This window comes from Narcine bancroftii, chromosome 10 (genome assembly GCF_036971445.1).
Source record: "Narcine bancroftii isolate sNarBan1 chromosome 10, sNarBan1.hap1, whole genome shotgun sequence".
NCBI classification, from domain to species: domain Eukaryota; kingdom Metazoa; phylum Chordata; class Chondrichthyes; order Torpediniformes; family Narcinidae; genus Narcine; species Narcine bancroftii.
In genome coordinates this window covers 40,996,702-41,011,042 of record NC_091478.1, presented here as the reverse complement: position 1 = coordinate 41,011,042, position 14,341 = coordinate 40,996,702, and the positions used below count along the sequence as shown (strand labels likewise).

The 14,341-nt window shown below is 39.2% G+C and overlaps 1 protein-coding gene across 5 annotated transcripts in view; it reads left to right on the top strand.

Moving 5' to 3' along the window:
* The window catches only part of rhobtb1 (Rho related BTB domain containing 1), a 66,163-nt gene that overhangs the window by 31,153 nt on the left and 20,669 nt on the right, over positions 1–14,341 (top strand). For 2 of the 5 annotated variants that reach the window (XM_069900737.1, XM_069900738.1), the window contains exons 2-3: positions 9,761–9,832; positions 10,039–10,224. The exons of 1 other annotated variant lie outside the window; for it this stretch is intronic. In XM_069900737.1, coding sequence (XP_069756838.1) covers positions 9,828–9,832; positions 10,039–10,224 — 191 coding nt within the window. In that variant the 5' untranslated portion in view covers positions 9,761–9,827. The remainder of the gene's footprint in view (positions 1–9,760; positions 9,833–10,038; positions 10,225–14,341) is intronic. 2 more of the 5 variants (XM_069900735.1, XM_069900733.1) reach the window with 1 other exon arrangement.

The following is a 14,341-nucleotide window of genomic DNA, read 5'->3' as shown; positions in this document are numbered from 1 at the left end:
TAAGGAGACCACATTTTATCAAAAAATGAATAATTATCATGTAAATTACATGTAATTTGTTCCATAATAATACAATTTCTCAACTCATGATGCCAGCGTGTTAATATTAATCTCTACATGATCTTTCCAAGTACTAGCTGCACATTTTCGTGCTACAGACAGCACTAGATGTACAAATGCAATTTGAAATTTATCCAACCCTAGTCCTTTCAAAGAAACCATATAATCCCAACAAAAAAAATCTATGACAATTTAATGTTAAATAATTTTTCCAAAACCAATCTAATGCCTTCCCAAAATGGCTGTACTTTAACACAAGACCAGACAGCATGTAAAAAAAGTTCCAATACATAATCCACATCTAAAACAAGAATCCGAATTACTAAACCCATATTTTTTTAACTTCTCTGGAGTCAAATATAACTGATGCAAAAAATTATAATTAAGCATTCCATATCGTACATTTTCACTTCAGTTACACTATCATGGCACATAGCCTCCCAATTATCTTCGGGAAAAATATAAGTTAAATCACTTTCCCATTTAAGTCTAGATTTCTCCCAATCCGGTTTATCCATCGCATCTTGTAACAATTAATACATACCCGAAATATAACCTTTCTTAGGTACAGAGGAAATCAAAGACTCAAATTTCATCAACATGGCTAGATTCATCTCTTTACCATAATTATCTTTTATCAAAGCTTTAAGTTGATAATACACAAATAAAGAGTTTACAGATATATCAAATTTCTCCCTCAGTCAATTAAAGGAAAGAAACTGGCCTTCTTCAAAACAGTCCTGAACTATCTTAATACCCTTAGAATTCCATCTCTTTAAATGATTATTAAACATTGAAAAAGGAATAAGCTGATTATGATATTACGGGGTTTGGATTGATAATTTACCCTTTGATCCTAAAACCATATTTCGTTTAACCCATATCCTTAGCAAATGTTTTAGTACCGGCATATTACATTCCCGCAATAAATTCACATTCCACTTAAATATAGACTGGTGTATCTCAACTTCAGATATACAAGCCATTTCCAACTTTGCCCAACTCAGAGGTTGGTCCATATCCATCAATCTACTAACAAATTTCAACTGAGCTACTTCATAATAATTTTGAAAATGAGGTAACTTCAATCCACCTAATGCATATTTCCATGCAAGTTTATACAAAGCTACTCGTGCTAATTTTCCCTTCCATAAAAACTCCTGCACTGCTTTATTCAGATCCCGAAAAAAAACTTTTGAATGTAAACATGGTATCAACTGAAACAAATGTTGAATTCGAGGAAAAATATTCATTTTAATGCAATTTACTCGACCAATTAATGTTAACGGCAAATCTTTCAATTTAATCAAAAGGAACATAATTTAATTTATATAAAGATTGATAATATGCATTTACTACCACCCCTAAATATTTAATTCTATCTGACCACTTTAATTTTATAATACTTTTATATTCTGAATAATCTCCATCCCCAACTGGCAGTATTTCTCTCTTATCCCAATTTACTTTATATCCAGACAACTCCCCAAATTTTAACAAACAATCTTGTAAATATTTCAAAGATTGTTCCAGTTCTGTCAAATATACCAACACATCATCTGCAAACAAATTAATGTTATATTCATCGTCCACAGTTTTCATTCCTTTAATCTTATCATTCTGTCGTATTGTCTGAGCTAACGGTTCGATAGCCAATGCAAATAAGGCTGGTGACAATGGACAACCTTGTCGAGTCAATCGCATTAATTTAAATGGTAAAAGATATTTGGCCATTTGTCACCACCCTAGCAATTGGATTTGTATATAAAGCCTTAACCCAACCAATAAAATAAGGGCCAAAGTTAAACTTCTCTAACACCTTAAATAAAAAATTCCACTCAACCCTATCAAAGGCTTTTTCCGCATCCAGTGCAACCACCATGGTTGGGTTGCTGTCTAAATGCATTGGCCAATGTTATCAATCTGAGGATATTATCAGACGCATTTCTATTTTTAATAAAACCTGTTTGATCTGTATGTATCAACTGAGGTAAATATTTGGCAAGTCTATTTGCTAACACCTTCGCTATAATTTTATAATCTACATTTAATAAGGAAATAGGCCTATATGAAGACACTTTCAATGGGTCCCTATCTTTCTTAGGAATCACAGTAATTATAGCACTCGAACAAGATTCTGGTAACAACTGCTCCTCAGTTACTTTCTGCAAAACATCTCCAAATACAGAAGATAAATCTTCATAAAATACTTTATAAAATTCAACTGAGAATCCATCATCTCCTGGCGACTTTCCATTCAGCATCTCCTGTATAGCCACTTTAATCTCAAAATCCATGAATGGAGCATCCAATTCTTTAACCTCCTCCTCCCCTAAAACAGATAAATTTAAAATAGATAAATAAGATTCAATAGAACCAGTGTCCTGCTTTCCCTCAGAAGTATATAATTTCTGGTAACATTAATAAAATTGGTCATTAATTTCCTGAAGTTTATGGGTAACTGTTGAATTCTTTTTCACAGCATTAATAGTTCGGGATGTCTGTTCAGTTTTTAACTGCCATGCTAGTACCTTATGAGCTCTCTCACCCAATTCATAATAACGTTGCTTAGATCATTAAATTAAATGCTCATACTAATAAGTTTGTAATGTATTATAATGTAATTTCAACTTCGTTAAATCAGCTTTTTTAATCTTCTGTAACATCTTTCTGAAATTCCTTTTCCAACTCAGTAATTTGTTTCTCCAATGTTAAACTTTCTGCCACATATTGCTTTTTAGCTTTCGTAGTATAGCTAATAATTTGCCCTCGTAAATATGCTTTCAAAGGATCCCACAGTATAAAATTACTACGTACTGAATTAACATTTTCAGCCAGAAACAAAGTAATCTGCTCCTTAATAAAAGTAATAAACTCTGGTTTCTTCAATAACATTGTATTGAACCTCCATCTATAAGACGATTGCATCACCAGGACTTCTTCTTTCTTTGGCTTGGCTTCGCGGACGAAGATTTATGGAGGGGTAATGTCCACATCAGCTGCAGGCTCGTTTGTGGCTGACAAGTCCGATGCGGGACAGGCAGACACGGTTGCAGCGGTTGCAAAGGAAAATTGGTTGGTTGGGGTTGTGTGTTGGGTTTTTCCTCCTTTGTCTTTTGACAGTGAGGTGGGCTCTGCAGTCTTCTTCAAAGGAGGTTGCTGCCCGCCGAACTGTGAGGCACCAAGATGCACGGTTTGAGGCAATATCAGCCCACTGGCGGTGGTCAATGTGGCAGGCACCAAGAGATTTCTTTAGGCTGTCCTTGTACCTCTTCTTTGGTGCACCTCTGTCTTGGTGGCCAGTGGAGAGCTCGCCATATAACACGATCTTGGGAAGGCGATGGTCCTCCATTCTGGAGATGTGACCTACCCAACGCAGTTGGATCTTCAGCAGCATGGATTCGATGCTGTCGGCCTCTGCCATCTCAAGAACTTCGATGTTGGAGATGAAGTCGCTCCAATGAATGTTGAGGATGGAGCGGAGACAACACTGGTGGAAGCGTTCTAGGAGCCTTAGGTGATGCCGGTAGAGGACCCATGATTCGGAGCGGAACAGGAGTGTGGGTATGACAACGGCTCTGTATACGCTAATCTTTGTGAGTTACACAGCAGTAAGAAAGGGTGTGACTCGGTCAACCCCGTCAGAATCCAACCGGGTCCCTGATCTATCTCAGAGGTAGTTAGAGAACCCAATTAAACTTACCTAGGCCATGTCCACAGGTGATTTGCGACCAGGTATGGTCCGACCTAGGAGGGGAGGCAGGCCCCTCCAGCCCGGGTAAGAAACCTACATAGGAGAAGGCCACTCCGATATAAAACCTACGACCTAAGGACCTCGCTGCCACGTCCCAGCTTGCTTGGCCACGGCACACGAACCATGGGTGTAAAGGGTGGGGCCAGTACTGCACACACTGCACTCCACCTAAAAGCTCCTTTGCGCAGGCCCTAGGACATGTCCACGTCCTCCCCCTCAAAAGATGCTCACAAACTCAAGCTAGCATGCTGGAACATCAGAACCATGCTAGACAAGGGTGACAGCCACCGACCTCAACGTCGGTTAGCCCTCATCGCACATGAATTCCTCAGACTTGACATCGACATAGCCGCTCTCAGTGATGTCCGCCTTGCAGATGTAGGCAGCCTCCAAGAACACGGCGCAGGCTACACACTCTACTGGTCTGGCAAGCCTATGGATGAACGACGCCTATCTGGTGTAGGCTTCATGGTCAAGAACTCCATTGCCTCCAAACTCAAAAACCTCCCGACAGGCACTCGGACCGGATCATGTCCATGCGACTCCCCCTTCAAAAAAAGCGTCGCATCACCCTCATCAGTGTCTATGCTCCAACCCTCCAGGCGGAACCAGCAGAAAAGGACAAATTCTACACTGATCTGCGCAACCTCATTCAAAGCACCCCTACAGCCGACAAGGTTGTCATCCTTGGCGACTTCAACGCTCGCGTCGGCAAAGACTCAGAAACCTGGCCAGGAATCCTGGGCAAGCATGGTGTCAGCAAGTGCAATGACAACGGGCGCCTCCTGTTGGAGCTCTGCGCAGAACAACGGCTTGTCATTACAAACACCCTTTTTCAGCAGAGGGACAGCTTGAAGACTACCTGTATGCATCCCCGATCCAAACACTGGCACCTCCTGGACTGCGTCCTGGTGCGAGAAAGAGACAAACGAGATGTGCTCCATACCAGGGACATGCCCAGCGCGGAATGCCACACTGACCACCGGCTGGTTTGCTGCAAGCTCAACCTTCACTTCAAGCCAAAGTCCAGGAACAGAAAGAGGTTCAATGTTGGAAACTTGCAGTCAGACGAAGTGAGAGGAAACTTCCAGGCAAACCTCAAAGCAAAGCTCGAGGATGCAATCTGCCTCACAGACTCGTCCCCTGAAACCCTCTGGGATCAGCTGAAGACTGCAATCCACTGAAGAGGTACTGGGCTTTTCCTCCAGGAAAAACAAGGACTGGTTTGACGAAAACAACCAGGAAATCCAGGAGCTCCTGGCAAAGAAGCGAGCTGCCCACCAGGCTCACCTTGCAAAGCCGTCCTGGCCAGAGAAGAAACGAGCCTTCCATCGCGCATGCAGCCATCTTCAGCGCAAACTCCGGGAGATCCAAAATGAATGGTCGACTAGCCTCGCCAAACGAACCCAGCTCAGCGCGGACATTGGCGACTTCAGGGGTTTTTACGAGGCTCTAAAGGCTTTGTACGGCCCCTCACCCAAAGTCCAAAGCCCGCTGCACAGCTCAGACGGCAAAGTCCTCCTCAGCGACAAGATCTCCATCCTCAACCGATGGTCAGAACACTTCCAATCTCTTTTCAGTGCCAACCGCTCAGTCCAAGAATCCGCCCTGCTCCAGCTCCCTCAACAGCCCTTAAGGCTAGAGCTGGATGAGGTCCTCACCCGGGAAGAGACATATAAGGCAATTGAACAACTGAAAAGTGGCAAAGCAGCAGGTATGGATGGAATCCCCCCCAGAGGTCTGGAAGGCTGGCGGCAAAACTCTGCATGCCAAACTGCATGAGTTTTCCAAGCTCTGCTGGGACCAAGGAAAGCTGCCTCAGGACCTTTGTGATGCCATCATCATCACCCTGTACAAAAACAAAGGTGAGAAATCAGACTGCTCAAAGTACAGGGGAACCACGCTGCTCTCCATTGCAAGCAAAATCTTCGCTAGGATTCTCCTAAATAGAATAATACCTAGTGTCGCCGAAAATGTTCTCCCAGAATCACAGTGCGGCTTTCGCGCAAACAGAGGAACTACTGACATGGTCTTTGCCCTCAGACAGCTCCAAGAAAAGTGCAGAGAACAAAACAAAGGACTCTACATCACCTTTGTTGACCTCACCAAAGCCTTCGACACCGTGAGCAGGAAAGGGCTTTGGCAAATACTAGAGCGCATCGGATGTCCCCCAAAGTTCCTCAACATGGTTATCCAACTGCACGAAGACCAACAAGGTCGGGTCAGATACAGCAATGAGCTCTCTGAACCCTTCTCCATTAACAATGGCGTGAACCACCTGGACTTACACAGGAGCAAAATAACATGGAATGGTCTGATATAACCCAACTTTTATATTCAGCCTGATTTGTGTAATTTCTGAGGATATGAAAGGCATACCACTATTGCTCCTATTATCAGAGATAAAATCAAAGGAACATTTAATTGGCCAAAATTAAATTGAATGTTATATTTGGCAAATGTGGCACAAATTTTGTTAGGAGGTAATTAACAAAACTGAAATCTGCCAACAATTTATGGTCTTGTACTAAAAGCCCCGGATATTACTATTACTTCAGTCGTTTCTTTTCCCCTGAGGTAACATGTTTTCATGTACTCTCTGAAAGAACACATGAATATATTACTCTAAATGAGTACTGAAAGCAATATGGGGGGTGGGGATGGTGGTGTGGCAGGGTGTGAAAGGGCACCACCCGACTTGGAAGCATGTTCCAGAACTGCGTGCTCATCTTTCTAAATTTGCATTAAATGAAGGTTTTAAAAAAAAACATGGAGTGTTTCTATATTAACAGAATGTTCCAAATTCACCTTCAAGAGTTATTTGTTACATTTGCAAGGAAGGAGCTATGAAACCTTTTATGCAGCTTCCTTGTATATCACTAGACTTCTTCTGGCCTGCAAACTTTTAATTGAATTGCTAACTATAAATAAGCTGGGATACAATCTGCAGTTCACAGAGAAGGGAAAGAAAGAGGATTCAGTCCATGTGCCTCTAATTGAAGGCATTTGGATGCTTGCCCAAAATTGTTTATAAAAATATCAACAATGAGTTTGTTTGCTGGCTGCAGATAACCAAATATGTGACTAATGTTCTCAGGGAATAAGCCTAAAGCAGAAAACTGCTGCAGATGTAGATTGTCATTGATTAAAACAACTGGCATTGATAGTTGCCAGTAATTGCTGATGTTAAATGTCATCAAATTTATCTTATCTAAAATCACCGCATCATTGCTCTGCCATGGCCATTTAATGATTGGTGATTGATATCTTGCACATACAGTATTTCTTGAGCAGAACACACAAATCCCTGAAATGTAATCTTGTCATTATGTGGTTTAATATTGCATTCAGCTGGGTTTGAATATTTTAATATTACAATAGAAATTATAATGCACAGTTTTGCATTGTGGGCCCTCGCCACATTCCACTTTTTGATGACCCATTTTACCTTTTATCATGAACATCTCCCAGGGGAAACTAAAATTTTAGATGAGGCATACTTGTGCTACCAGTTTCCCCACACCCCCCTCCCCTCACTTCAAGTCCTAGAAGTGTGCATTTTTAACTGATTAGGGTAAAACAAAGTTTTTAATTTATGAAGTTTTTGCCGTAGAGTTGGAACTATGAGACTGAAGAGATGTTAGCATATTGAAAGAGGAGTTAGAATTATGCGAGCGAGTTTGGCAGTGATAGTGAGTGGGGAAAACAATAAAAAGAGTTAAAGGAAACTTGAGTCTGTGTTGCTTTAAGAAGTGCAGTGGAAATTAACATGCAATGGAAAGTGTAATTAGTGGAGATACCAATCTTGCACAGATCTGATCTTCAAAGGTTTTCCATGTTCATTGTTGGTGATGGCAATCTCAAATAACCATTCCACCTTGAAAAGGTGAGGTACAATTCTGATTTCTTCATAGTGCTCAAAGTGAATAAATTGCTACCGTCTATCATTCTCTGGTAGACATTTTCACAACGAGGCTTCAGCTAACTTTGTCAGGTCGCAAAGAAATCCAGTCCAAATAACACAAGTACGATAAGCTTTGGAACTTCAGATAATTTAGACAAAGCCAGAGCTAAATTTGTTTCTCTGAAGTTGAGCTGTCTCTGTGGTGGTACACCACTGGCCTACTGCAGGGGGGAACCTCTGTACCTGCAGAAGAGTATGGGGACAACACCTGGCTGGTTATCAATCAGTCGACCTGAATGGACCAAGCCCCACCTGGTCGGGTGTCAATCACCCTCTGGGATATAAGCCTGAGCTGACCCTTCGAAGTCACTCTCAGAGTTTACAGCAGCTCTCCTCACAGCTGGCTCTGTGGAAGTTTACGTCGAATAAAGCCTGTTGTACAGTCTTTTGGTTTTGTGTGTTTGCTTCTGACCGACAGCGCACCACAGTCTCTGAGTGTAATTATGACCTTTTTAATATCTCCCTTTAAATTGAACCATTTTCTGTGAATTTAACCCCAAAAAAATAATGAATACATCTGAATTATGGTAGTAATCTGATCTGGTTTGACCCTGATGTTGAAAAAGTGTTCAGTACTGGGAAGCAAGGTGCCATCAGTGCACATTACTTATCCTTATCCATCACATTTACTGTATTTGTTTCTGAGGAGAGTCTTGTTTTTTATAATACATTGCCAGCAGTTCCAGGTAATTGGTTGCTTCATGTTATAGGCCAACCAATGAAATAAGGAGAAGGCTCGCTTAATATGGTGTTCACTTCACAGCCAAGTATTTCTTTCTTTCGTTTTTCTTTAGAGCTATTTTTCAGAATAATGTTCTGTTAATATTATCTTCTCAGCTATATGTTGAACCTTTTTAAATTAACACTTTGCATGAGGTTATCCTAAACTAGAAATTATCTGGCTGTCATTTTGTCAACAATCTTCAAGGATTTTGTCCCGGTTTTGTTCATAGTTCCTTCTAATTCATTTTCAAGATATGGCCAGTTATGCAATCATAGATTGAATGAGTCCCTGCATCTTAAAGTGCTCTGGAAAAGAAACATTTGAATCAATGTTAAAAAGTGTATTCTTGGTTGGATTGCAGAGTATTTAGGATTATTCAACTGAAATTTTCAATCCAACCAGACTGAAGCAAAATGGTAAACTTTTGGAAGCCTTCAGTGACAACACCAAGCATGTACCTGTCAGAAGCACATCTGAGTCTAGAGCTTCCCCAAATGTAACCTTTACTAGATCTTTAGGCAAGCATTTGCTATTGGGCATTTAAAATGTTGCTACATTTCCCTCACTCTCCTGTGCTTCCCAAAGTGTGTCCTTTACCAGATCCTTAGGCAAGCATTTACTATTAGACATTTAAAAATCTTCTCCATCTCTCTCACTCTCTAGTGCTGAGGATTTTCTAAGCAGGATTGACAATTTTGTGTTGAATTATGGTCGTTTTTTTTATCATTGGAATTCAGATTTAACAAGCATCAAATTGTAGGAGCACTGTTACAGCAACTGGGTAGCCGAATGTTGAGCCTGCCTCATGGTTAAACTATGAAGTTGCCCTTCAATGCATTTTACCTTCGTATTCAAGATCATTGATCCAGGAAGTGACATCCTAGAAATACAGTAGATTTAAAAAGAAAATGTCAGAAAACTTGCTTCTGAATGCCTCTTTAGCCATTGAATATTATACTAATTCTTTCAAAAGGTAAAAGATTTTCTGTTGGTGATTTATTTTACATATTTTCAAAAATCATATCAATTGATTAGGTTTGATTGGCTCATAGCATAATTTTTTTTTAAATTAAAATGCTTAACTAAAACCTACACTTCAAAATGATAGAAGATTGAGGTACAAATGGCGCCAGAGATATTAAAATAACTTTAATGTAAAATATATTTTATACAATTTAAAAATTTTGGAACGTTAAATAATAATTTTTCAAACCAAAAAATATAATCAAAGCATTTGTTTTTATTAACGTTTGTACAGAGAATGAGACCCAAAGTAAATACTGCCTTCGGAAAACTAACTCATACCAGCATTGTGGACAAACCACATGAGGTAATGTAGCAAAGTTAGTTCTGGTACTGCCAGGAGGAAGTGCATGACTGTGTTGCAGTATTATTTTCTGCTCATGTGCGATATGTCATCAACTTTGCATGGAAGGAAATTATGTGCATTGCTGAAAGAAAACTGAATGATCTAAATGATGAAATGAAGAACTTCAAAATCATCAAAAGTAACTAATTGCAATCTTAATTTTTCAGGTCCGATGTGGTGGTGCTATGTTTCTCAATTGCTAACCCCAATTCTCTTAACCATGTAAAGACAATGTGGCTTCCTGAAATCAAGCACTTTTGTCCACGAACACCTGTTGTCTTAGTTGGCTGTCAGTTGGATTTGCGTTATGCTGATCTTGAAGCAGTAAATCGAGCACGACGCCCTTTAGCAAGGTACTTTTATGACATCAATTCAGTAAATACCCCAATAAAGTCTATTTCAGTACAGTTGTTCACTCTGTAATTAGAATCCAAACATGATATTCTGATATATCGAAGTGAAGGCTGTATCTTTCTTGTCAGCAATATATTTTTTAACTCCTGTTTTAATTGTTATTGCACAAATGAATTTGAATCTTCCAAGTTGACAATGGAAAGATTGTAACCATATGTTTGATTTGGAGAAACATTTTTTGGATTTGAGATTTTTAGAATGCTACCATTTAGCAAAGTTATCCATTTGAGTCTATAAAAGACTTGATTTATCTTCATGCAAATTGACAAGGAGTAGAGAATGAAACAGAATATAGACATTGCAAAGGAAACCAATGTTTTCCAGTGTTTCAATTAAAACTTTATTTATTTATTTATTTTGGACAACAAATAGTTTCTGAATTTACTTATCTTCCAATTGATAAACCAATGAGACACAAATAAAACACTAAAGTCTGCAGACGCCATGATTGCAGTAAAAAGACAATGCTGGAGAAACTTAGCTGGTCAAACAGCATACATTATATAGCAAAGATAAAGATACATAACCCACATTTTGGACTTGAGCCCTTCATCAAAGAATGAGCAAAATGTAGGCATGTGCCTGAATGAATGAGAAACAAGTGTAAAGTGTACTGGTCCAAAGAAAGGTAAAGTGAGTTCAATCTTGACCTTAGGGGAAGTATAAGAACTTTAAACAAGTGACTAGCCAGAAAAAAAAAGTTAAATTCCAATAACAGATATTGAAGAATCCAGCTTAAGATTTTTTTTTCAAAGGCCTGGCGTCTGAAATGAAGTTACCAACAATTACAAACATCCTCTGATGCTGGTAAGATTACTTCATTTCATTTGAATTGCATTGCATCTAACATATTTCCATACTAGATATTACCTGTTGCATAGGATGTATCCCAACAATGTCTGTTGATAGATAATGTCAGTTATTTAGTTGGAAGTAGATTTTCATTTTCATACATCATAAGTAAAATGTCTTTTGTACATCATTCATATAAAACATGCTTGTGTAGCTAAGGGAAGCTTCAAATCAGATGGTGTGCAACAAAGTTCTGTACTCGTTATTATTGTTTCCATAAAGCTTTCAAATAATTTGTTTATAATAAGTTCACCCTTTAGATTGTTATGCAAAGGTGACTAAAAGATACTGTGACTTGTGTGGTCAGGTTTCCAGAGAACCTTTGGATTTTCTGCATCTTTTTTACAACATTTGTATGCCTCCATAAAATTTAATTATGACTTCTTTTGGTGTTAGAAAAGCTCTGCTTTCAGAGTCTTTCATCGCTGTCAACAAATATTACCTCTCTCCTTAGTGGCACGTTTCTGCATTCCTCTAGGGCATAATTTTTTTCCATTACACCAAGATCAGAAAAGACTCCAAAGCAGTGTAAATTTTAAGCTTTTTTCTTTGCAGTAATCCACCTTTTTTTTACTGTTTTGCAGGGTCTAAATATATTTGTGATATTAGCTTGTCTGTCTAAAATTAGGCCATATACTGACAGTTTTCCATTGTGTTCTAAAATTGACAATCCTGCCATGTAACGTTCCTTGTTCCAGGTCAGCAGATTCTTTGCTTCCCCTTATTTTGGTTGTCAAGTCTGAAGTGGGTTAAATCTTGCAAAGGAAAAGAAAATTCACTGACAATATACAGAGATTTGACAGCAGAAGAAAATAATTAACAGTGGATCAATTTTCAGGCATAGATTATCACAATTAAAAACCAGAAGACAAGTGAGAATCTTTTATATAAATGAATAAAATGATGGGAAATTGGTACCTAATGGCAGCCTATAAGCAGCTAGAAACAAATATAACATCTATTGGCGAACATACAGATATTGAGCAGTGGAATTAAAAGGAATTTCAATAAATCATTCAAATTGTTGAAATAAATGGTGAAATTAAATGGGAAGGATGATATTTAAAAAAAAATCTCAAATGGAAATGAGTGGAAATGGAAGAAATAGGAAAGCAATAGCTGCAAATAAAAAGAAAGGTGATGATCTTGTAGAAATTTTTAATCATGTTGGGACAACATGGGAGGGCATCATGAAAGATCATTGGGGAAGACCTGAATTGTTTCACCACCTTGTAATAAATTTAAAAGGTGTGTGGGAAGCAGATGCCTGGTGAATTAAAACAGAGCTGGGGAGTTGAAAATTTTCTTCTCAGAAAATAGAACAATAAGTCAGCTGGAGTGATATTGTTCTATTTGTTAAAATAATTGAATAGGTGCTTAGCAAGCTGACTCGACTCTTTAGAATACACATTGTGGAACCCAAGAATCAGCTGATGTCACCCAGAGCTATCCTTAGGTCAGTCTTTTATCCATAGCATATTTTAGCAGGTGGAAAATAATCAGGAATACGAAATGGATGCGTGAAGGCAGCAGATTAATGAAAGCCTTGAGAGAATCTTATTTTCTGACCATCATTCAATTCTGATGGGGGAGGGGTGGGGGGAGAGGTTTCCCTTAAACTGTTCCACCACAGCCAAGACCATAGCACCCTGAGGGATTCAGCTGCATATGGAGAGAGGAGAAAGTGCAAGAGAACAATAATTGAGGATTCTATTATTGAAAGGAGACAATTGTTTCAATGGTGGCAGGAATAATTCCAGGATGACATGTTGCCTCCCTGATGCCAAGGAGTATGCTACTGAGTATGCTACTGAGTATGCTACTGAGTATGCTACTGAGTATGCTACTGAGTATGCTACTGAGTATGCTACTGAGTATGCTACTGAGTATGCTACTGAGTATGCTACTGAGTATGCTACTGAGTATGCTACTGAGCTACTGCAAAAGAATTCAGGAATAGGTTGGATCATCTTGGTCCTAGTGACTTCTGAAGGTAAAGGGATGAAATTCTGCAGCTAGTTTTAAGAAATTAGAAAAGAGATTAAGAACAGGACTTCACAGTAATATTTACCACATTATTCCCAAAACCCATACTCCAGGAAGTATAGAAAAAGATAGCTCAGATAAGAATGTGGCCAGGGTGATGGTGCAGGAGGGAGGTATTTAGATATTGGTCTAGTTTGGTAGAGATTGGAGTTCTAAGCTTGCACATATTTCGTATATGCAGACCTGGGATCAATATCCTCACAGGAAGGGTAGTTAGTGTTGTGCACAGGTCATTAAGATAATGTGCATTAAATGCAGGAAGGCAGCATTAAAAAAAAGGGAGAGGAATTGAAGGGTAAGGAGTTATTTGGAAGAGATAATTATTTACATTAATGATCCAGATGATGGGGTGGTGAATTGGATTAGTAAATATGCAGACGATACTAAGATAGGTGGAATAGTGGATAATGAAGAAGGTTTTCAAGGATTGCAGAGGGATTTGGGCTGCTTAGAAAAGTGGGCTGAAAAATGGCAGATGGAATTTAATGCTGATAAGTGTGAGGTGCTTCATTTTGGTAAGAAGAATCAGAACAGGACATGCGTGGTAAATGGGAGAGCATTGATGAATACAGAAGAGCAGAAAGATTTAGGAGTAACGGTACATCGTTCCCTGAAGGTAGAAACTCACGTGAATAGGGTGGTGAAGAAGGCTTTTAGTATGCTGGCCTTTATCAATCATTGCATGGAATATAGGAGTTGGGAGGTGATGTTGAGATTGTATAAGATGTTGGTGCGGCCTAATTTGGAGTTCTGTGTGCAGTTCTGGTCGCTTAATTATAGGAAGGATATAAACAGAGTGGAGAGAGTGCAGAGAAGGTTTACCAGAATGTTACCTGGGTTTAAGCATCTAGAGTATAGGGAGAGATTGGACAGATTAGGTCTTTATTCTTTGGAGCATAGAAGGTTGAGAGGGGATTTGATAGAAGTATTTAAGATTATGAAAGGGATAGACAGAGTGGATGTGGATAGACTCTTTCCGTTAAGAGGAGGAAAGATTAAAACAAGAGGACATGAGTTAAGAATTAAGGGGCAGAGGTTTAGAGGTAACATGAGGGGGAACTTCTTTACTCAGAGAGTGGTAGCCGTGTGGAATGAGCTTCCGGGAGAAATAGTGGCGGCGGAGTCAATTGTATTATTTAAGAAAAAGTTGGACAGGAA